This window comes from Notothenia rossii, assembly GCF_949606895.1.
Source record: "Notothenia rossii genome assembly, chromosome: 1".
Taxonomy (NCBI): domain Eukaryota; kingdom Metazoa; phylum Chordata; class Actinopteri; order Perciformes; family Nototheniidae; genus Notothenia; species Notothenia rossii.
The window spans coordinates 12,504,073-12,529,159 of NC_136912.1; the positions used below are offsets into that span (position 1 = coordinate 12,504,073).

At 40.5% G+C, this 25,087-nt stretch overlaps 1 protein-coding gene across 2 annotated transcripts in view; it reads right to left on the reverse strand.

Moving 5' to 3' along the window:
* Positions 1-6,619: 6,619 nt before the first annotated feature.
* Positions 6,620-25,087, reverse strand: part of coro2aa (coronin 2Aa) — a 38,032-nt gene continuing 19,564 nt past the window's right edge. For both annotated transcript variants that reach the window (XM_079645211.1, XM_079645212.1), the window contains exons 2-12: positions 21,979-22,179; positions 18,862-18,978; positions 17,937-18,086; positions 16,222-16,401; positions 14,655-14,771; positions 13,287-13,391; positions 13,104-13,200; positions 11,777-11,889; positions 11,570-11,660; positions 10,631-10,890; positions 6,620-7,948 (exon numbers count right to left, since the gene is read on the reverse strand). In XM_079645211.1, coding sequence (XP_079501337.1) covers positions 7,808-7,948; positions 10,631-10,890; positions 11,570-11,660; positions 11,777-11,889; positions 13,104-13,200; positions 13,287-13,391; positions 14,655-14,771; positions 16,222-16,401; positions 17,937-18,086; positions 18,862-18,978; positions 21,979-22,179 — 1,572 coding nt within the window. In that variant the 3' untranslated portion in view covers positions 6,620-7,807. The remainder of the gene's footprint in view (positions 7,949-10,630; positions 10,891-11,569; positions 11,661-11,776; positions 11,890-13,103; positions 13,201-13,286; positions 13,392-14,654; positions 14,772-16,221; positions 16,402-17,936; positions 18,087-18,861; positions 18,979-21,978; positions 22,180-25,087) is intronic.

Sequence of the window (25,087 nt, forward strand, 5' to 3'; positions counted from 1 at the left end):
TTAACATCCTCCCAGAATTCTACACGAAGACTAAGGTTGAGTGAGTCAGTAAACATTTGGTAAGGTAGAGGGGGAGGGTTTTCATATGTAAAGCTGTCTTTCACTATCAGTTACTGCTGGAAAAACCTTGCCTTAGTCGGCAAACAGTTAAATGGCTTCTATTGAAGATTTTGTTGAGTCCCCAAGTGAGGATTTGTTGAGTACTTATAAAAAAGATCAGCTTTTGAGAGTGGCTGACCATTACAGTCTGGAACTTCCCAAAAATTGGAATAAAGAGGAGTTGTTGGTGGAAATAAAAGCACAGTTAGTGGAAAAAAGTGTTTTTGTCTGTCTATCTGGGGCCTGCCTCCCAACAGTCAATTGAGTCAGGTAATGTTTCAGGTGTGGCTCCAGTCCTGTCTGGACTTGGGGTTGGACTATCATTTAAAGAACAGAAAGAGCTTCTAATGGTACACTTGGAACGTGATGTGGAGGTAGAAAAGTTGAGACAAAATGCCTGTCTTCAGGAAGCGGAGATGGTTCAAGTTCAGGTCAGACAAAAACTAGTCTTGGAGCGCTATAGATTGGAGCTGACAAGTGAAGGTAAGCTTCCATCTGAGACTAGGAGAGCTGCAGAGACTGTAGGTCAGGTTCCTGCAAATCAAGCATTTGATGCTGCTGTTAATTTGAGGATAGTTCCGAGGTTCAACGAAAAGGACCCAGACATTTTCTTTGTGTTATTTGAGCGTCTAGCAGAGGCACGAGACTGGTCTGATGTTGAGCGCACCCTTCTGCTTCAGTGTGTCTTCACTGGAAAGGCCCAGGAGGCTTTCGCTGCCTTGACTGCTGAAGACAGTAGCAATTACCAGTTGGTTAAAGCTGCTGTACTTCGGGCATTTGAGTTAGTACCTGAAGCATATCGACAGCGTTTTAGGTTACTCAAAAAAGAGAAGCAGTCACACATGGAGTTTGCTTGTGATTTAACCACTAGTTTTAACCGTTTGTGTGTTTCCTCACAAGTAAAAACTCTGGAAGATCTGCAGGAGCTTATCTTGCTTGAGCAATTCAAAAGTACCTTGCCTGACCGTGTTGTTACCTACATTAATGTACCTTGCCTGACCGTGTTGTTACCTACATTAATGAGCAGAAGGTAAACAGAGTTTCAGAGGCAGCCAAGCTGGTAGATGAGTTTACTCTGACCCATAAAGTGTTTTTTGGCGACAGCCGTGGTCGTGGAGATGCGGGATACAAAGAGAGTAGTGCGGGGGCTAACTTCAGTAAAGGTGTTTCAGAAGGAAAAGATACGTTTCCAGTTAGGATTGACCGTGGGATTCGGGATAAGTTTGACCCCAATCGTATCTGTAATTACTGTTTTAATAAAGGGCACTGGAGAAACTATTGTCCTGAGTGGAAGAGAAAGTCCAGGCCTGGGGCTGTGTCTGCAAAAGCGTCTGGGGCTGTGGCATCGTTAAGGCCCGGACACACCAGGCCGATGATGAGCGTCGACACGCCCTACTCAGATTGGTGTGTCACCGTCGGGTCTTTTCAGCCGGGCCGACGCCTTTTCGGCCGAAAACCCTGAATCGGCGGGCAGTCGGCCAACGGCAGCCGGCAAAAGAAATCACTGATTGGCTGTTCACCTAGCGAATCAGTGCATGAGAAGCGAAACGGAAGTGAGGGACCCAAACAAACTATTAAGAAGGCAAATCTGAGATTTCATTGAACTCCAGCTCTCGACACAGATTCGGGAAAGCCCCATGAGCTTCTCGTTGTAGAGTGAAAATGGAACGCACATGCTATTTGTTGTTTGTTTATATCACGCAGTCTGTTCTTCTTCTTTCGGTTATCACGCAGTCTGTCTTCCGGTTGTTGCTTTTCTTTTGAATGACGAATACACACTACCGCCACCTGCTGGTAAGGAGAGTTATTGCCACTCACGCATGTGCAGTAGGGGTGGGCGATACCACAAAATCTGGATTCTATCCGATACCAAGTATTTCAGGGCCAGTATCGCCAATACCGATATCGATACTTTTTTAAATGAAGAGCGTCTTATGTAGGGGAGAGCTGCATGACATGATTTTTGAGCTGAAATCATCCTAAATAGACTAAATCTGAATTCATTTTCATGAATAAAGACAGGACAATTTTTATAGACAAAAAAACGTTTTATTTTTGCAAATTTAAAGTGCAAACATTAAATATAACAATACAAAGTGGCCAGAGTAGCGAACTGTCTTCTTGCACACATCACAGTTTGCTAAGTTTGAATTGCCAGTTGTGAAATTGCTCCACACAACGCTGCTCTTTCTCTCAGCCATCATGCGTGTGTGTGTGTTGCACTCGCGAGTCGCTGGCTGCTGCTGTCCTGCCCTGCTGGCTGCTGTCAGTCAGCTTGATAATCGGCGTTCAGGCAGGGAGCCTCGAGGAGAGGAGGACAGCAGTGGAGAGAGAAGAAAATAGCATATACTTGTGTTCGTCTGCACATAGTTTTTTGAAGAATTTGAGGAGTGGAGGAGACGGGAAAAAAATTCTAAAAGTATCGATCCTATTGGCTCGATATTTTGAAACGTAACGTAATATTGGAAGTATCGATATTTTGGGATCGATCCGCCCACCCCTAATGCGCAGTTCCTACGTGCGTCTTGGCCGTCGGCTGAAGTCTTTGCAGTATGTTCCAGTGCGAAACATGGCCAAAACGCAGAGACGCGAGGCGACGCAACTGTCGGGGTCCGTCTGTGTCAGTTCTTTGTTGTCAGATTGGTGACCAGGCCGAAATCGGCCGTTTTCGTTAGTCGGACGACTGAGCGTGCCCTGTCGCCCAAGTTCAATTTGGTGTGTCCCGCACCGTCGGCCGTGACACGCCTTATTTGGCCTTTCATGGCCACGTTGGCCACAGGCAGTCGGACAAAGAAATCACTCTGATTGGCTGTTCAGCTAGCGAATCAGTGCATGAGAAGCGAAACGGTTGCTTGAGAATGTCTTCCACAAGCAACACTCCAATAGCTGATAGCTCCAGTACCGCACGAAACATGTTTTCGATGGACGAGAATGAAAATGGAACGCACACGCTATTTGTTGTTTGTTTATATCACGTAGTCTGTTCTTCTTCTCTGTCTTCCGGTTGTTGCCTCTTTTGAATGACGAATACACACTACCGCCACCTGCTGGTAAGGAGAGTTATTGCCACTCATGCATGCGCAGTTCGTACGTTCTCGCTGCTCGGCTGAAGTCTTTGCAGTGTGTTCCAGTGTGACACATGGCCAAGAAGCAGGAGAACACGCCGACGCAACAGTCGGCATCGGCATCGGCGAGTTGGTGACTGCTTGGTGTGTCAGGGCCTTTACGTGCAGTGGAAAGGGAAAGTGCTGCGGCTGTGCGGAGACACACTCAGTCCTCTTTATCTGAATTGGTAATTCAGGCTCCTGTCAGTGAGCATGAGGAGATAGACCCTGGTTATAAAGCTTTTGTGTCTGATGGTTTTGTTTCACTGGTCGGGAGTAAAGAGAAGGTACCGGTAAAGATATTAAGGGACTCAGGGGCGTTGGACTCGTTTATTGTTGGTTCTGTGTTACCTTTCTCTCCTAAAACAGACACCGGTTCCAGTGAGGTCCGGGGGATAGGGTTAACCGTCTTCTCTGCTCCACAGCATAAACTGACCAATAACATGACTGGTGAATGTCACTGTTTAAAGAAAGAAGAGTTTTCCGGAACAAGAGAGTAGCTTGTAGTTAGTGTAAAACACATGTGACAAAGGTAGTCAATGTTCAATCTACAGAAATGGTATATAGTCATTTGTTTTAAAAACGTTACAGGCAGCTGATCTTCTCCAGGCTGCTTCCTTTAGAGCCTATTTTTGTTAACTTTGAACACAAGACAGGCAATCATGTACAGATGAATGATGTTTGCTGTCCACATGTTGCAGCCTCAGAGACTCAACACACATAGTCAATAGTTAACTGAGAGAGCTACCGGACCTGAAAGCACCACTGCTGATTTTGTAACAGAAATAGCTTACTCTGCTCAAATATTAATGGGTCTGAGCCACTGAGTGAAGGGCTTTTTACTTCAATTTATTGTTTTAGGTAGACAAGAGACAAATGGATTTCCCAGAAATATTAAATTATACGTTATGTGATCAATATTGTTTTTCAAAACTATATTAAAAGAAAGCATATGTTTCCGTTTTTACTGAATACATCTAACAGACAATTTAAAGATATCAGAGTAACTGGATTAAATGCATTGACCAGACACAATGAGGTCATGTGAAGCCAGTAAAAAACTTTTAATACATGTTTTTATTAAATCAGAGAGTGAATGCCTCACTCGACTCTGCAGCCACGTTATTGCTCCAGTATAACACAGAAACTGTCAGAGTGTGCATGGTTTAATACCGAGAGCTCTCCGAAATGGATTGATATTGTTGTTCTCATTTGGCTTCTTGAGATGGTTTTTCTGAGGACTTGGTATTAGCCACATTAATAATAAAGCAACAGAGTGATGATCCATCTTTCACAATTTTAGTTCAGCAAAGCAATCAGCACAGTACCACAGCATTGTGATGATTCATTCATGAGAGAACTTGGAGAAACAGCAGGAAAAAGATTTGTAAAGAGACACAATTTCATTTTACACCCTTCACTGCTTTTCGTCAATAATTCATGCTAATGTTTATTCATACTAACAAGTGGGAAATTAAGTCTAAGGAACCTTTACTGACACATGGTACCTCATAAATATCATCAGGTACGGCTCTGTTGTGATTGGTCAACCGCTTAGAGATGTCCCGCCCCTTAGACTATCACGTACAACGTGTTGGAGCACTAGCCAATAGAAGCACAAGTGTTACATAGTGATGTCACAATGTCGCAGAAGTAAACAAAGGAGTCCAATCGAGAGAAACTCCCTCTGCAGGGAACTTTTGAATTGTAGCCTTTGCAGCCCATGTACATGCACAAAAACCTATATAACACACTACAGGAAAGGGAAAACCCCCAAAAGTATAAAAAGGGGCCTCTTTAAGAATTTCTTCGATCATTATGTTATTAAATATGTTACGGTTTCATGTGGTCCTACTACATGCTATGGAAATGGGCCAGCGTTAACTAAAGTGCATAACCCAAATTCTCAGTTTTGTAGTGACAGCTCAGTCACTACAAAACTGCTATGAACAAATGTGTTCAAATATGGCAGCTCCTTTGTTATTCAGCTACAGATATTTATTTGTGGTATAAACCGCATACACCATTGCATTTCCAGGCTGACCATTGATTGTCTTTTAAACACAAGATTATGGAGTAGATTGTAAACTACTTAGAGAAGCAGAAATACTATACAAATGTAAATAAAATAGCTTTGTGAATGGGGAAAATGTAACTCTACAGTTACACGGACACAGATAAGTTGGTTGACATGTCTCTAGTGGTACAACGTGTCACTTTTAACAGTTGTGATGTGATCAAACAGCCAAATCAGCCCTTGAGCAATAACAGCAGTGCATTGTGGGAATGTGTTGAGACTTGTCCACCAGCAGCAGTGGGGGTTAGAGTTTACAATAGACCGGGCGTTACTGCTCCGGGAACAAAGTCAGCCAGAGATGAAGCTGTGCTGGAACTGTCCAGCCAGAGGTCAGAGAGGTCACAATTGTAGTGAAGCCAGTGTGTCTGTATGTGTTATAAAGAACAGGCTGTGAAATGTAAGCCAAATCTAAAATATCATTATGGCGTTGCCTACATGAATACAGGCATGCATGGTGTTATGCAGTATAGTAAGTGGCTCTTTAATTATATATATATATATATATATATATATATATATATATATATATATATATATTATTTACATTTAGAGAATAATTCCCTTTAACATGCAGAACAAGGGATGTTTCAATTCTGAAAGCAGCAAATGTAAGAAACTGGTCCGACTGCACATGGCAAATACTGTGAACACCATTCAGAGGTTACCTGAAGGAAAACATGTTTACATATGACATTAAGGTGGATTGTACTTACTCTTGTGTACATTTGTGTATGTTTTAAAGATTTTTAAGTCTTTGCAGTTGTATTCACAGATTATCAAATCTAAGCCTCTAAAAGTATGGATGAGTTTCCTGTCACATTTAAAAGATAAATACATGTCTTCCAGTGGAGTTAATTTCTCTTCAATTCCAGATTTAGTATTTCAACTCATCATACTGGCAATATTTCATTTACAAATAAATAAAATCCACGTACCTGTATTAGTATTCATCGTCCCGGTTGGCCTAAATTTGAGCTTGACAATTAATTATTTGACATAGAAACAGCAGTTGACCAGAGTAATTATATATACTACATAGTAATAAATATCATCTCACTCAACATCCATTTACTTATACAAATACAAACTAAATATACAAATTAAAACAGTTCATAGCTGTTAGTGTTCTAGATTGAGCTGCAAATAAACTATAAAGCTCAATAATTATTTTGTCAATAACTGCACATCCTGGTTAAGAGTAATTCATGTAAACAAATTGTATAAATGTATATTTCTTGCATTGTAATATCTGTGTTTATATCTAATTGGATACTGAGAAACCAAATATGAATAAAAAACACAGTTTTTGTCTAAGCCAGAGAATTAAAGAATTGACAAATTAAAAAAACTTGATTTAATGACTGAGATGTTAGAGGAATTGCCACAATGGTGTACAAGGTAAAAATGCCATTATCTTATAACATATATTTATTTCCCACTATTACTTATCAAAGCAATGAGATGCTCAGATATGACTATCCACTACAGTATTAGATACTCTTTCCGCTTAAACATGAATAATAAACCCCAGTGATATGTTTCAGTTTTTTTACAGAGAGCAAAGAAAAGATACCCTATTTAGGAAAATACATTCAGAGCTGAAATCTGGAGGAAAACGAACCCAGAAGTGGTGCAGGGCTCCTTTAAAGTTTTCTCACAGTGATTCCACATCAGGAAAAATGAAAGCGATCTTTCAGTCTTTTTAAAAACAGTTGCAAAATTACAATTGTGAATTCAAGAACTCGATTTTATTTTATTTTTTCTTTGACTGTATTTTTAAAATAAATATAAAAATTAAGAACTGGTACATGGCATCAGTTACAGACATGGCTTACACAATAGCTGCTGTGAAACAGATTCATTATTCACCAATTATCCAGTCATTAAAAAAAAACGAAAAACAGAAAAACATATGCAGCTCAACGAAACACAGCGAGGATCATGATATCGGCATTCATTTAGATCGCGCCCATTCAAGCAAACATACATTAAAACACCACAGCCATCTCCACTTACAGTAGTTTAAATATTGGAAGAAAAAAAACAATCACCAAGCATAAAAAATAAAATGTAGCGTTATCGTACAATCACACAGGGTGTCTGCTCCTGCCCTGCAACAACTTTCAAACATCAGGCAGCCACATCATTCAGTCAAGACAGGCACAGACAACCTTTTTATTTTTCAGCTACAAACAGCATAGAAAAGCTAAAAATTACAATAAACTTGCATAGCTGTGAAGCGTACAAAAGAAACAGGGTAAAAGTCAACAGGTGCAAAGAGTTTAACTTTGTATTACAGCTGGGTGAGAGTCACTGTCTGAGTGTGTGTGCATGAACAGAAAATATGTGCACCGTGTGAGGAACAGCCAGAAAGGAAACATAAAGTAGAGGTGTAAATCCCCCCTGTGCAGTGAGTGAGACTGGGCAGAGGTGCGGTGGTTTGAAGATGGGGTTAGTGCGTTTGTACAGTAATGCATGTGGTCCACGAGGGGGTGAAAGTGACTCCGTGGGGGGGGGGGGGCAAGTCTCAAAGTGAGCCCTGGTGAGGCTGGGAGTTTTTCATGTTCTTCATCTCCAGCTCCAGCTGTGTGACGCGTACGTCTCTCTGGTTGAGAAGCTCCCGCAACCGTCTGATCTCCTCCTGTTGCTTGTGGAACTTCAGACGCAGCTGTGGACAAAACACACGCACATTATATTGGAATATATCTACTTTTATATGGAGGACTGAAGCTGCCATTAAAAAAAATTGTATAAATATGAAGAAACAAACTTAGAATTAAAAGCCTTAATTATCAAATAAATGTGCAGGTTTATTTGATAATAAATAGGGTGTTAAAGGTCCCATGTCATGGCCATTTCTACAGATCATAATTCCATTGTTGAGGTCTACTAAAATAAATGTATATTGTGCAATTTTCCAAACTCAAAAGAGATTCTCAAGAGAAATCTCCAACGAGGCGTTCTGGGGCAGCATAGACAGGTATTTTCTGTGTTAGAGTTTTACTCACTACAGGGTGTACTTTGAAGGTTTGTGACTCTGCAGACCGTTTACATGCATAAAAAGCTACTGAATACACAAGGGGACGGGTAATAACCAGAAAAGCATGACATGGGACCTTATATGGGCAAAAATATACCAAAAATCCAATAAAAAATAAATAAGGATAAATACAGAACAAATATGGACCGAAACATATACATTACACACTACTAATACTTTCTGACTCCCCAAACCTGTCAGTGGCATTGATTACTGTTGAAAAAAATATAGTTTAAAATGTAAGGGAAGGAAAAAGGTTGATTCCTTTAACTGCTGGGTACTCAAACAGTATGATATTGTAATAAAACTACATATCTGCTGTACATGTATATGTTTGTGCGCTGAGGAATAAGATATTTCAGTTTAATCCCTAAGTAGGATTACTTGAATATTGATTTTGGCATTTTCATCGGATTTATTGTCAATAACAAAAATATAGAGCATCCGCAGCCTGATCCTTAAGCTTTTTGAGCAGCAGCTGGGACTTACTGGACCTTTTTTAGACAAGGTTTTGCCTTTCAGGCTGCACAGAGACCAATGCCCTGCTCCGATTGGTGGAAACTGTTTACACAGCCTGACAGGACTCAGAAAACGACACCGCCTCGTTTGCATGATGAGAGGGGAGAATTGTATAATTCATACTTTAAAGGTGGGGTATGTAATTTATTTCAGAAACACTTTTTGTTATATTCCATGGAATGCTCTTAACATCCTGATAGCAATGAATATATTAAATGCTTTCACAATAAATACATTAAAAATTGTCATCTGTGGAAGCCGTAGCGCTGTAAAAAGCACGACCAATAATTTTAGCCGGCCCGGCTAAAATAACTGGATGGCCTACCTGCCTGTCAGCTAGGGGTGCATACCGGTTCCCGGTATTACCAAAATACCGGTTACTGGTGGCTATGGTATACCGTACCGAAATCAGATCCGGTTTTCGATTTTTTATATAAAAGTGGGGCGTAATATCCTTAAACTCGCGCCCAAACCGTCGGAATTACGATGTCAATTTCGCCGTGAAACTCCGCAAACGAGTCACTTTAGAAAATCTAAAGTGTGGCTGCATATGACTTCCAGTCTGAATGGTGGGGTCTGTAACCACTGCCAGTCTGAATGGTGGGGTCTGTAACCACTGCCAGTCTGAATGGTGGGGTCTGTAACCACTGCCAGTCTGAATGCTGGGGTCTGTAACCACTGCCAGTCTGAATGGTGGGGTCTGTAACCACTGTAAGAAGTTTATTTCTGGGAAAGGTGGCAACACATCCAACCTCCAACCAATGCTGTCTCGTATGGCAACCAAGTACTTTGTGTTCAGGGAAGCAGCGTGCTAAGCGAGAGAGGGTTCAGTTCAGTAGGTGATATCCTACGCTGTGAAAGGGCCCGTTTGGATCAAGAGAGAGCAGATATGCTCATCTTCTTGAAGATGAATGCACAAGACTGAACTGTGATGGGATTAGTTTTCTTTCATCAGGCAAATGTTGATTTTAATGATGCTATTTGTTTTATGTGCAATGCCGAGATCTCATGATCCTTTATGTGTTCTCTGGTCAGTCGAATCTCAGGTTGAATATTGATTATACCGGTGCCATATTGTTTTTCCATTGTCAAGGTGTGCTATTCACGCATGATGGTTGTTATAAATGATATTGCAGAATCAGTTTCCTTCATAGAGAACGTGTTTTTCATTGTTTGTTCAGTACTAAAAAGGTCCAAGTCCCACAATTGAATTTAATATTCATTTGACATGTTAACTACATCATAAAGCGCTTCATGGGAGTAATTGCTGGATGATTCAATTTTTCCCTTATGCAACATGAAAGTATCACGATATGTATCGGTTGAGTATCGGTATCGTTCAGTGGTATCGGTATCGTAAAAAAGTCAACGATATGCAACCCTACTGCCAGCCTTCCATCAGTGCACAAACTTATCTCGTGCCCTCATTGGTCATGTGCGCGTTCGTGTGTGTTGGAGGAGGGGCTCTGTAAGGAAGCGGCAGATTTTTTCCAGTTGAGTATTTTCAAATTCGAGCGCAATCGAGCTGGTTTCTCCAAAATGACCTACCCCACCTTTAACTGATGATGATTTTGCTCATATTTTACACAACTTACTGATGAACTCATCATCATTCAAAGTGATGTCTCCGTTTGATTAATTATTTGGTTTGAATGTCCTGTCATGTATAATTATTTTGTTCCATTAAAACGCTATTTCTATTGGTCTTATGGAAAACACACAACGTCTCTGCCTTTGCAAACTAAATAATTTCAAAAACAGTAGGATTTAAACTCAAAATCCCCCCCGTACCTCATTCTCGTTCTTGGGTGGAGAGCAGAGTCCATAGTCTTCTCCGTTGCTGACGGGCGTCCAGCTCCTCTCCCCCTCTGTTTTGCCGCCGTCCTCCTTTCCCTCTTTGGTCTCCAGTTTGTCCTGAATGTAGGCTAGCTGCAGCATGCCTGGTCTGCTTTGAGAGCGCCGCGTGTCCAGTGTGTTTCCCAGCCCCTTACCCATCTCCGAGTACGACTCTGCTATTTGACTTCCAGGCTTCAGAGACATCAGCACCGGACCTAGAAGGCAAAGAGAGATGGAGGAGGAAGAGAGGAGGAAGATGAGCTGAATGATGGTGAAATAACATTTAGAATATTTCTTCTAACAAATCACACTGAATAAACTGGTTAAAGTACAGGAGAGTAAGACCAATCTCCCGTACTTTGACCAGCTCAAATACTAGATTTGCTGTACTTTTGCTTTAAATGCCAAAGTAAAGGATCTTACTACTTCTCCCACCACTTTAAGGAAGAACCATTATTAAATGTTTAAGCACTTTGAGCACCAGGAAAAGCGCTTTATAAATCACATGTATTATTATTATTATTATTAAGTACCAAAGGACTATAAACAGTGGAAAAGTGACTCAAAATACACCTATGCTATAGCGAAAAACTATGGCTAAGCAATCCACAAATGTTGTCATAGTAACCATTGTATCATGATTGCCGTGATCCTAAAATAAAAATAAGAAATAAGTCAAATTGAATGAAAATGTATATGTTTTAAGTATTGGATACGTTTTCTATCTCAATACCAGAGAAGTACTCTTCTCAACACGGCGATCTTGACTGAACCCAGCCCTACCTTTATTTCCTGATCAATTTAGTTTGGAGCAGTTCACCACCACATCTGTAAATCACGCAGCACCTCGCCATCATACACAAATGTCACACACACACACACATTAAGTCTGACCTTTATCGATGCCGCTGAGCCACTCCTCTGCAGACAGAGCCGGCCTGTTGCCAGCAGTCATCGGATAGATGTCATCTTGGTATGACTCCGACTACAAACACACACACATTCAGATTAGCTCTCCGTATTCTATTTAGTTCAAAATTGAGTATTTATTTTGTATATCTCCCTGGTGTTTGTGGTTTGTGTGAGACGCTGTGCTCTCACCCTGCGGGGGACAATCATGGAGAGAGGCTCGATGAGACTCTTGGTTGTCACCAGTTTGTAAAACCTGAAAACTTCACAGGAGCTCACGTCCAGACCTCTCTTAGGCATCACGCCTGAAGGAAGACACAAAGACACTTTTACTTTTAGAGCTGCACAACTGAGCTTTAATATATGTATAGTATATCTTGTTATATTCAGTTGACAGGTATTAACTGAACACTAAAATGGATATTTGGTAAAAGGTGTGATAAAAACCAAGACAAAACATAACTGCGGTAAAAAAAACATATACTGTAAATACATTATGGCTTGACAAGAATGAATGTAATGCTCATTTTGAAAATGCAAAAGGCAAAAAAGTTTTGCAAGTATACATGTATGTTAGTATTGAGATGGAAAAAATTAAATATGGCAACGTGGGACCCACCCCTGCACAGGCCAAGGGGCCGTGTGCAGAACAGAAATGATAGGCTTTTAACACCCACTCAACTTAATAACAGTAATGACTTTATTAAGGACACACACAATAGAAAAAGGTCCATAGCGTTTTAATCCTTAGACCCTTATAATGAATCTGGCATGCGTTTCTTTAGGATTCATTACATTTCTGCTGCTTTCAAGTTTTTTTATTGTCATACACACAACAATTAAAGTTAATCCATCGTTGGGGATGAAAGTCTTAGATCTCTGGCACCCTGGAACAATGCTCATTAAGTTTGTACAAAAATGAAAAAGGCAAGTAGAAAAAGGAAAGAAAGAGGAAGAGAATCTAAGACTCTAAACAAGTTCAAAGGGGAAACCCATATTTGTAAAGCTTCAGTTAAAACGACATTATTTTTACCACAGAGCTTTCATCCTGAATATCATCTTAACGTCTGAAATATAGGGTATGATATATATAGTACTCTAAGACTGTGAAAGGTCTACATCGTGATTATATCTCTGTTGATTGATATCAAAGAACGGTCGCTGTTTAGTACCATACAAAAATATATTTGCAAAATCCCAAACTAGAGTTCTTTCATTCAAAAATATCTCTTGAGTTTAAAGTCTAAACCTTGAGTGCATGTCTGTCTTCATATCACCTGATCTCTGACTCCACCCTGATCAGCTGGTTTGGCTATTCAAATATTGCCGGCTTATTTGCACATTAGCTTTGCTTACAGGTGCAAGAGAGTCAGGAGGCCCAGAAGGCATGCATAGTTTCAAAAACAACCACATTTTACACACTATGTGTGGACAATTTGACTTCCAACATACTGGGTTTGAGTTTAAATGTATAGCACCTCTCTGTGTATTTATATGTGTGTATCTGTGTGTTTCTTACCCATTCCTTTCTGAGGTTGGTGTGAGCGGTACTCTGTTAGGTAGTGGATGTAAGGTTTTTCCGAGCCGATCTCATAGTACCTCATATTTCCGTCACCCTGACAGAGATAAGAGGACTCTTTATAACAATGTGATTAAAAGTAATTTGTGTATTAACACTTTGTAGTTGCTGTCAGAGACCCACCTTTCCAGCAAGGTAGAGCATGTGAGTGTCGGGGTCGTAGAAAGGAAAAAGGACTCCTGAAGAACCATCCAGGTTCTCCTCTAGCAAAGGCACAGACAAATCATCCTGGAAACAAACATAACATAAAAAAATGAAGCCCCAGCAATATGGACAACATTCCCGAATATTAAAACACTCATTTAAATCCACTTCTACATAAGAACACTCTACAGCGCTGATTTAAAAAGCCTGAGTGCTCAATCCCTAATCCGTGCGTCAGCTTTAATCTTCCACCCACGATACACTCTCTCAAAACACAGCGAAATCCACACGTTTCTCCACTAGATGGCAGAGATGTGTTTGTGAGAGAGTTCACTTTCAGTATTGTTTTAGCCATGAGATTACACATTAGGATGAACCGATACTAAATGTTTTTGTTTCTACAGTGAGAGAATTTGATTCACACAGATGAGCCATGAGTTGGTAAGGTACATTTCCCAAAGATTATTAGGTCAAAAATATTCAATTGTGTGAAAGGTTTAATATGTAACTTTTACACTTTGAAAGGTGTAAAAACCAACTAGACCTATGATATGCATTTTATTAAATGTTGTTCATACATTGTCCCAAAGGTTTCCAGCAATTTTCAAACCTTTTAATAACGACTGCAGTTTGTTTCCTGTGTGCAACATTGTGGAAAAAACAATACACTTTTTATTTATCTTTGTCATTGTTGCTTTATTGACTAAACGGGTAACCACTGAATTTAGAAAGACAATTGGCAAATTAAATTGATGATGTAAATATATATATCTTTTAAAGTTTAGCGCAGCCCAACCTCTTTGTGGTGAAAAAAAACCTTTTATATATTAAAATAAATATTTTGGAGATGAATAAAAAGAACAGGAAACACAGTCAGTAAGTAATGAATGTAAACAACCCTACGTTGACTGCAAGTTATTGAATTGTTGTGAACAAATATATATTAAAAAAACCTGGGATACTCAGAAGAACTCTTTTTAGCAACTCTTTTTAGCCCAAGAAGGTTGAAACATTAACTAAGAAAATAAAATAACTACCATATCTAGTTCATTCTTGAGGATGGGAACAGCATGTGTGACAAAATGATCTAAACTCAAAGGTCCACAGAGTGTCAGATCATCATCGTCGGTGATTCAGGTGTCGCCTCACAACCTGAGTGTTGAACTACAGTCAACTGATGATAAGTGATTGCAGGTGTCATCACACGGCATTAACTCCACATATTGAAACCTGATCCAGCTTACAATTAGCTAATTAAGACCCAATAATGCATACGAGTGCCTTGTAAAAGCATAAATGGACCTGAAATGAGAGGATTTGTCAGAAAACACTTCCTGTAGCCCTCACCTGATCCCAAAGAGCAAACTGTCGGTCGTTCCAGCGAGAAGTTCCCGATGTGAAGAGCATCTTCAGGTTTCCCAGGAACAGCACCTTGCTGGCTTTGTGCGTCTTACAGTTAGCTTCCTGCAAACACAACATACATCAAACAACTCGTACTATGTGTAAACTCCTGCATTTCCCCTCGGGCATGAATAAAGATCCATCTTATCTTAAACATTTGGTATAAATAGGTTTCCTTAAAGTGGACCTATCATGCTATATTTGAATAATATATTGTAGGACCATACCTATATAAGGCATATTTATACTTTTTATTTTTCAAAATACCAAACAGATCATGCATTTTAGCCATTCCTCATTTCGCTCAATTTAACACTGTCTTTGCATGGGCTGATTCTGTGAGAACAGCACCATCTACAGGCCTGGCATATGTACTACAGCGTCTCCAGCACTTTCGAACGGCAATGTCCGTGGCTGTCTTCTCCTGATTGGTGGAGTTGGCCCAATAGCCGTAGCGCCACTTCTGTGACGTCATAGAAGTGTTCAAATCTGGATCAGTCTGTATCAGATCCGTTGCAGCCCCTTTTTAAGAGATTTGGGTATGGAGGAAAATAGAGAGGGTTGTGTTTTCTGACACTTGGTGAGTTCCCTGGAACACCGGGGACACATATTCATGTATAAAGGACGTACAAAAGTGCATTTTGCATGATAGGTCACCTTTAAGTTGTATTAAAAGGTATACACTAATAATGACGTTTCACAGGACAGAATTGTAATGTTATGTATGTGAGGTTATTTGGCAGGGGACGGTAGTGAGAGCGGACTGATGTGAGTGTGAGTCATTGGCTGGTGACCCAAAGGTCTGTGGAGTTATGCTGTCGGCCTGATCGGGCCGGAGGTGTGAGTTTTGGCTGTGTGGTGCTGGATGAGAGCCTGAGCTGGGAAGACGGAGAGGAGCAAGAAACTCACTCTCATGCAATTTCAGTTGCTGGGATTCTAATGTAAACAACAACTGAACTTAAGGTTGTTTCTCCAAAAAGGCTTCTAATAAAAGTGATGTGAACTTTTTAAGCTGCAAATTTATGTTTTTTCAAAATAGCTTTTCAAACTTTTTTTTTCAAAATATCTTAAATAAACACAGAGAAATACCTGTGTTTTTACAAGTTTCATTCACAGTGACATTAGATAAGCTGGCACATACTGAAGCTGCAGCCTTTTTAAATAAGAGCATTCTCAAATGTAATTGCAGGATTATATGTTATGTATTGAAACAGGTCACACACACACACACACACACACACACACACACACACACACACACACACACACACACACACACACACACACACACACACACACACACACACACACACACACACACACACACACACACACACACACACACACACACACACACACACACACACACACACACACACACACACACACACACACACACACACACACACACACACACACACACACACACACACACACACACACACACACACACACACACACACACACACACACACACACACACACACACACACACACACACACAAAGCCTGACCTGCAGTAGGTTTCCTGAGCGCGGCTCTATGATTCGGACCTTCCTGTCCTTGCAGGTGGTGGCGAAGAGGCTGCCGTCCGTGTTGAAAGACAGAGAGAGGACGACGTCTGTGTGGTGGCTGATTGTCCGTACAGGGTTTTTGATCACCTGCTCTGGACAGTCCAGGTTCCAGATCATCACCTAGAACAGTTGAAGGCAAGGGCTTGAACATGTTGTGGGACATTCACTTATTGAAGATAACAAAATCAGACAGATTGCAATGAATTTATGCATTTCAACAACAACAAAAAAGACTGAAATATTTTGTCTTATTTTACTGTAATAGTAGTTAATCACTCCTATGTGTCCTGACTCAACTTCCTTTGGTTTTCTGTATTAAAATGTTAAGCCAACTGGTTGATATGAAGGGATTTCTCATCATGTCTTAACATCGTTTAAAGGGGTTTTCACATTTAAAAAGGCATGGAGGAAACACTGCTATTATAAAGAGGGGTAGATGCAATATATCTTATATTATATATATACATATAATTTCAGACAATATTTCCTCACTTGGTTGCACATACGATACATTAGTAAAGAATCCCTTTTTTTTTTTTACATGCAGGTTATTTTAAAGCCTACTGGTGCCTTGAGAGTTGACACTGCCATACATTTGACTTAGAAGGCAGGGGGATGTCTATATCCAGCCTCTGATTGTGTTTGAAATTGAATATGCGACGGGGGACCCAAGTTCCCATCAGCAAAAACACGTTGGTTTGCTATCCTGGCTCCAAAATGGTGGAATGAGCTCCCCATTGACATCAGAACAGCAGAAAGCCTACACATCTTCCGGCGCAGACTGAAAACTCATCTCTTTCGACTCCACTTCGAGCAATAGAATTACTATCCAAGCACTTATACTAATAAAGGACTGGCTTATCTAAAGCCTGTTGAGTAGCACTTGAAATGTTTTGGCTCTATGAAACCAGATGTACTTAAATGATTCTGGTTTCTTCAAGTTTGTATCTTCTTGGTCGAATGCAATTTTTGTAAGTCGCTTTGGATAAAAGCGTCAGCTAAATGCGATGTAATGTAATGTTTATAAATATATGTGTGTGTGTATGTCCGCATCTGTAGCCTGTTATTGTCTCATTATACCGCACTGTGAATTCATTAAAAGTAAATATATAAATGGTCATGAACACATCTGTCCATCAGACAGAGTGCTGCTGTGCCTCTGTCATCATTAATGGACGTCTCTTTAAAATGACCGCTCAGAGGAGAGGAGTTCTCATTTCTCTAACCGCCTGCTGCTTCCCCTCCTCTCTCCTCGGTTCCCCTCCTCGACTCCTCCGCTCGCATCTCCTGTGGGCGGGACTAAGACACGAAGATAGGAGTCGAGGAGGGGAATTAGAGAATTGAGAAGCCTTCTATATTCATACCCGGACATGAGACTTGTCCCATTTTGGATTGCAGCAGAAAAACCATACATGTAGAGCGAACATTCCTGAAATGCTGCTGTCACTTCTAAAGTGATTGTGAAGCTTTGTACTGTAGATTGCAGTGTTACTGTCAGCAATCTTTGTCATGATCATGATCAGATCAAAAGAACTGGGCTGATAGATCTGTGACCGGTTTGACTGCATTGCTATACACACTTGTTTACAGTATATGTCACAGTAGCTTGTTTGAGTTCAGAGTTAGGTTAGTTAACTACTGTGTGTTTGCATTACCTTGTAGTCATAGGCCGTACTGAAGAGGATGTTGTTAGCAGTGGGGTGCCACTCGATGAGGCCCACTCTGCGGCTGTGACCCTGGAGCTCCTTCCACGGGACTGTGAGGTTCTTCAGCACGCCATGAGGAGGGATTTCCCACACTTTCACCTGCAGACACAACCAAAAAAACATCATCAAGACCTCATGAAATATGATGTTCTGTCATACATTAAACTATCACAGGACACCTGAATTGACTAGTTGATTTGTTCATAAGCCAATATAAAAAAACATTCTTTCTGATTGATGTGCAAAAATGTAATGCTTCCAGCTTCTCAAGTTTACCATTATTATTTATTTGAATAATAATTTACAATTTTGTACAATTAATGATCTTTTCTCTGTTTTCCTGTCTCATTGATTTGATAAAGGCGAAAAGTGGCAACCGACTGAAACCATAAAATTCAGCTTTTACATGAATGCTTGTATCAGTAATGATGAGTACTTTTACTTAACTTTAAGTGCGTTTTAAAAAATTGTTTTGACATACATTTAGTTAATTTCCAATGCATTTTTACAGAGTGGCATCAGCACTTTTTAGTGAAGGCTTTGAATACACCACTGTAAGAGAGATCACAAACGAACAAAATCAATATGTCTAAATCTATGAAAAATAACGATTCAATAAATAATTGAGGGTCGACTGGACACGAGAAATAAATGACTTTAAATAAATGGTCTTTTATCACTCTCCTCTCTCTTTCTTTGTACATTGATTTCTTCTGAGCCAAGTCATGGCTGAGGAATGTGAGGAATGACTTCTTGAAGGCTAAACAGCAAGGCAATAAAATAATCTCCCTGCTGCTACATGCTCATAATGAAGGGAAATGATAACACACCAGTGAACTATGTGTACTTTAGGTGGGTGTGTGTTTGTACAAACCGTGGTGTCTTCAGAACAGGAGGCGATGCAGTAGTCGTTGAATGGATTCCATTTGACGTCTAACACATTTCCTCTGTGGCCCGATATGCGGGGTTGGTGAGGATCCACTTTACCTGTCTGATAAACAAACAAAAAGAGGATTAAAAAACTGAAATATAAAAGCCAAAACATTTATATCATTGAGTTAGTCTGACATTCTGATAAAAGTGCTCTGTTTTATTGCAATAGACACTTTCATTTATGTACAGTAAATATGTAGCTAGCTAGTTTAGTATTAAGACTGGAAGCAGGGGGAAAGCGCTAGAGCACCAGCTCATGTTAAGCTCAAAAAGCACATTATACTGTGTATTCTTTGTTAAATCTTTACAAAAAAGTGTAAGGCAATGAGTTAACCTGTTACAGCCAAACTATATTTTGGCCAGTCTTGGATAGAGTCCTGGCCACTTTATGCTAACTATTCAAATCAGCTGCTACCTCTGCTCTACTACTACTGTCCGCATTGTATAGAAATTAGGGCTGCTCGATTATGGCAAAAATCATAATGTCAATTATTTGGGTCAATAATTCTAATTGCGATTATTAAATGCGATTATTCATTGAATTTGAAAACATCCATTTATTGGAGAACATTTTTTTGAACAGTATGTTTTTGACAGTTGATTACCCTGAACTTTAAGTACAATTCAACTGAAAAAAAAAAAAAAAAAAGTATTAAAAAAAAAAGTTTTATTTTGATTACGTTGTTTTCGTAATCGTTGCAAGCCATAATCGTACGATTAATTGAGCAGCCCTAATAGAAATCAGGAGAAATTGTCTTATTCCTTGTCAAAACCTGGTTCCTACATTAACCATAATGCAACTCAACCACAAACGGAGATATTCAGGTGTGTAATGCTAGTAGCAGCTAATGTAGCCTGTAGAGGAGTGCACTGAAGAGGTAAGTAAGCTCACCACTTTATAACTCCTCCCCCGTGAAGATTTTAGGGGGGGTTTCAAACTTGTAGTCTTTAGAATAAGACAATGTACAAACAATGTAGACTCAAATGACGTCCCTTGAGGTAATTTATCGAAATTCAAGCCTAAGACCTCTAAACTGACTGGCCGAGTTTCCCTTTAATATAAAACATATTTATTAGTGCAGATTTAAAGACAGATAGAAAGCTGGTTTCTAAATATCTTAACAGGACAAGATCTTCACATATGAGAACAAGCTAAAGAGCAGTCAAACTCTTCATGACATTTAAATGAAAGTATTCAAACTACAGGTAGAGCTACACAAAATGTTTGACACACGCCCTGGTATTTCATGATCCTGTTAGAAGGAAAAGGTCAGAGAGATCTGCAGAAGATTTTCTGCCCGGACAAGTCTGCTAATTATGCAGTTAGTACGAACAGAACCTTCCTACTGACACACACTCAAACACCTGCAGGCTTGATTACTGTGTAGGTAAGGTGTGTCTGCATGGGGATGATGTAACCACTACCTGTGCTTTCCAGCAAACCTAACATATGCACAAGAAAGTAGAACATAGAAGCACTGTTCTCCACAGAACGATTCTCTGTGAGCTCACACACAAAGATGGGAGGTGAAGGGCAGCAGAGGGGGGAAGTTTCACCTCCTCGAGATGGTGAAAGAAGGGGAAGAGGGAGGTCGAACGATGAGTTATGTCATTCCTGAGCATGTATGCAATTCCTGCCCAAGCTAGGAGGCTGGTGATAAGTCCAAGATAATTTAAAAGTTGGACACAGACAGAGAGAGGGAGAAGGGAGGGAGCTTGATAAATCGCTCTCGACTGGAGACATACAGCAGGACTGTACATTTTACCGGCACACAATAAGGAAGTCTGGCTGAGTTTATTTGAAGGATCACTGTTGTTGCTGATAACACCGGTGGATGTGATAATATGCATAAATAACGTCATGGAGAGTGCTTGATTTATCATGTTTAAGGTGAAGTTGGTGGGGGAGATAAGGCAGAATAATGAGGAGGAAAAAGAAGACCACATGCTATGTTTAGGTTCAAGTTAATCAGCTGCCGGGGGTTTCCTGGTATTTGCTTTGGCTCCACTGCTGCTGTCCTATTTAGAATCTGAGAGCAGATCTTTCTTTCCAAGGTGTGCTGTGTGTGCACGAGCAAAGAGAAACCATGAGAGATGTCGAACACTCAGCAGATTAATTGTTCTTCTACTTTTTACCAAAGAGAAAAAGTTATTTTAAGTATAAAAAGCAGAGACCTGAGATCCCTGCTGAGACCAAACGCAGTATCTCGCAATGTTAACGGAAGGGAAAAGCATTTGTTATACCTCCCTGTGATTATGGTCCGTTCGATAATTGTATTGTTTCTTCCATGACCCAGTTTCATGAAAATTACAATCGTAGTTTATTCCGTAATCCTGTTTACAAAAAGTCAAACCAAACTAAAAACACGACCTCCATGGCCGAGGTAATAATGTTCTCACCATAATAATTTCTAATGTGAAATTCCATTGCTACACTTTTTTCTGAAACTTCCCAACTTTTGGTCAAAGCTAATTTCAGTTATGGGGAAATGTTTTATGTTGATTTTCCTGATGTCTCCTGTTTTAAGCTTGCTAGGAAGCTAGTTGAAACATTGAGCAGCATAATAACTATGATGAACTACAGGTAACATGACTCAATTTGCCTCGAGCTGGATCAGGTAACTATTTAGGGGAATTTTGTATGAAGGAATGTAAATGTAATTGTTGTTTGCAGACGTATTTTCAGTTGACCTTTTAACATAATACAGTATAGCAGAACACCTTCCATTACAACCTCAATGATAAACATTACCAACTTTCTGACGGTGTCAATAAATATTGCATTTTCGAAAGCTTTGCAAAAGCACAATTCATGGCAAAGCTGTTGTCTTTGATTGCCTTAGATTGTAAAGTTTATCTTCTAAAGTCAGCTGTTTTTCAACTAGAGAAATGTCCATCTATTGCTTAAAAGTCTATATTTAGACTATTCATGCTTTTCTTTAACCTCGTAGCAAAAACAAATATCTCCTTCAGGGCACACATCTACCAAACACATCACAGTATCCTTTAAAAAGCTGACATCAGGGAGTAAAAGCTGCCATGAGATGGAGATACTCACATGATGGACGGACAGGACCAGGAAAGCCCCTCCCCCGGCGCACTCGGTGATGACTGCCAGGAAACGTGGGTTGACGGCACAGAAGTTGTTGTCCTGGACGCTGCGTGTGATTGGCACGCCGTCATAGCAGCTATCCTTGACGGCGGGCTTACCGAACACGTGGCGGAACTTGGAGCTGCGGTACTGAGGACGCCATGTCATCTGAGAGAGGAGGGAGGAGAGGGGAGGAGGGGTCAGTCAAGGAGAATCATCTCTCACAGTCCTAGTGCAAAAAACATGCTTAATTTGCACAAAAGGTAACCTTGCATTTAGGCATTTTTCTGCAATGATTTAGAACTGCAGAACTGCAAAAAGCCTACAAATTAATCTTTGAAAGTTTTTTTCTCTTCTTTTCTTGTTATATGTTTTCCGTTACTGTTTATTTGTTCTCGGCTGCAAGTCCGATTTCCCCTATGGGACTATAAAGAAGAACGGAACTGATGGTGATAGGGCTTTTTATAGGTGGCGATACTGTTTCTTTCCAGTATTAAGTAACCGTAGATGAGATCGATGTTGCAAAATGTGAGCAGCCAAAGCTGAGAAAAATGCTTCCTCCGAAAAAACACGCATTAAAGGAAAGGATGTATATGTTTGTATGAGTAATTTGATTAGATTAGGTGTTGATAATGACAATATCCACACTCATGAATCATGATTGTAAAAATGTTTTTGTTGTAATGTCAGTTTTACTTTGGATGTCAGTGTTATCCTTGATTCATATTTTTTTGGCAAGCAAATGACTTCTTATGCATGAAATATGTTGTTCGTTAAGACAGTCAATTATAGCGGAGAAAATAAACGTGGGAGACTTCCCAAATACTGGGAAGCCACTTTCTTAAAGCCAGTCGATGCATATGTCATTATTGTGAGAGATAAGTGGCTCTGGTCCGTTGGGACGAGGCCTGGCCAGCCGGCATGTCTGCTCCGATGCTCTGCCTGCTGCTGCTGCTACTGCTGCTGCATGGTCATTACTTATGAATTAGTGGAGGAAGAGGAGGTTGATGGACAAGATGTTAACGTACAAAAATGGACCAAAATAACAACACAGAGAGAGCAAGCAAGTAAGTGGGCAATGGAAATAGGAGAAAGCAGGATAACAGGGGGAACATCAAAACATGCCGTTTTCTTAGAAATCAAACGCCCCCTAAAACATGTCCTTGAAGCAATGAAATCCTTCTCTTTATGTCATTGCTATAGGCGCGTTCACACCAAGTACTTTTCCCACAAAGGTTCCTGAGAACTACGATTTAGTTGCGTTCACACCAAAAAGTCCCAGGAACTAAATTAGTTCTAGAGAACCTTTTTTAGCCCCTTTTCAGTCCCTGCTAGAGAGCAGGGACTTTCGTGGGAGAAAAAGGTTCCTGTGTCTGATTGGCTGGGCGGAATGCAAACCACGCCCCGTCAAACTCCCAAAAACTTTTGTGAAGCCGCCATTTTATTATCCTCGCATTGCATTATTAGCATTAGCCCAGCGCGGAAACGCAGAGAGACTAACTTATGACAACACAAAATAAAACATGGGAGCGGTGGAGACTAGGAGGTGTCGGCGTTCTGGCCGTTTACTCTGAAGGCTTCAGTAGAAGCTGCTGGGAGTCCCAGCAGCTTCTACTGAAGCCAGTCCCTAACTCCGGGGACTTCCAGCCGGGGACTTCGGGTGGCAGTATACGCCGTGAAGTTGTTTGCGGCTTGCCAGTAAACCCAAAGCAGAAGAAGAAGAAGTGACGTCAGCGGCTTCATTTGCCTAATCCTCCCCCAGGAACTGATTTCCGGTGTGAACGCGATCTGTACTTAGTTCATGAGAACTAAAGAGTTCTCAGGAACCTTTGTGGGAAAAGTACTTGGTGTGAACGCGCCTTATGTTGTTATGTGGCAGCCCGCAGTCCTTTGTGATGACCGGACCAGGCCCCAGCTCTGCCGGCTACAAAGAAGCTGAGCAGAGAACGACGGATAATCTTCTTTAAGACAACAAAAAGAAAGAAGGAGAATCTCAGAGGAGCAGAAAGGCACGGGAGGATTGTGACTCCCGGTGTCTCAGTTTACTCCTCCACCTCTCAACTTCTACCCCGAGGCCATCACAGAGCCCCATGCTGTCACACAGGAATGTTTCCCCACCTGAAGAGGGGCTCCATTTAACCTCTCAGGTGTTTCAGAGTCAGGCACCATCAGTCACATCCATACAGTATGTAATCCTGGCAGCTCAATCTGAAGGATTCACAAAGTAAACTTGTCATGGCAAACTGAATAATGTTTGCATTGCCTCAATAAACCAAATTACAAAAAAAACGTTATCGTCTCTGTACTAAAATGGTCGCTACTAAACAGCACAACAATAACTTATTTTCTTAATTATTTTGAATAACAATTGCCTAATTAGTGGCAGAAAATAATAGAACTTCCTGTCGCAATACAGAGACCAATAATAAAGGTAATATTATGTGTGACAAACAGTCCAAAGATATTTAGTTTTATATCATCAAATAGCCACTACTGATGATCATAATCTATCAGGGTAACTTCCTTATAGAAGCTTGACATGATAACCAGCCAATAAGGACACCAATAAAGGCACAAGAGGAATCAAACATGACCTCAATAAGAAAAACAAACCTCACTTAAAATGTCTACATTCAAACGATACATACTAAAAGCATCAAGCAGTCAGTGCAATGCTCAGTAAGGAACATGCACATCTGGGTCGATATAATCAGCGTTCATGTTCTGCTGAGGCTTACAAGACCGGAGGCGGAGGCTTCAGGGCAGAAAGCGGAGACATCTTGTCACATCTACAGCAGGGTGTAATACGGTTGTAATGAGGCAGATAGCAAGCTCCCTCTCAGCTGCGTCTTCAGCAGGTACACAGCCGGGCGGCCTGTCTCCCAGAGCTGATGACGAAACCACTATTCAGGCTATTTTTACACTAACTTCTTGCTGATCAGAACACATACAAGGCCCATTTAACAGACAGCACAAAAAGGGTTTAATTTGCAAGGCTCTTTTGAAATGCTTTATGGCTGTCCTTTTTGTCAGAGGGAAATTTATTTTAGTCCGTGACTCACAGCAGAAACCGCAA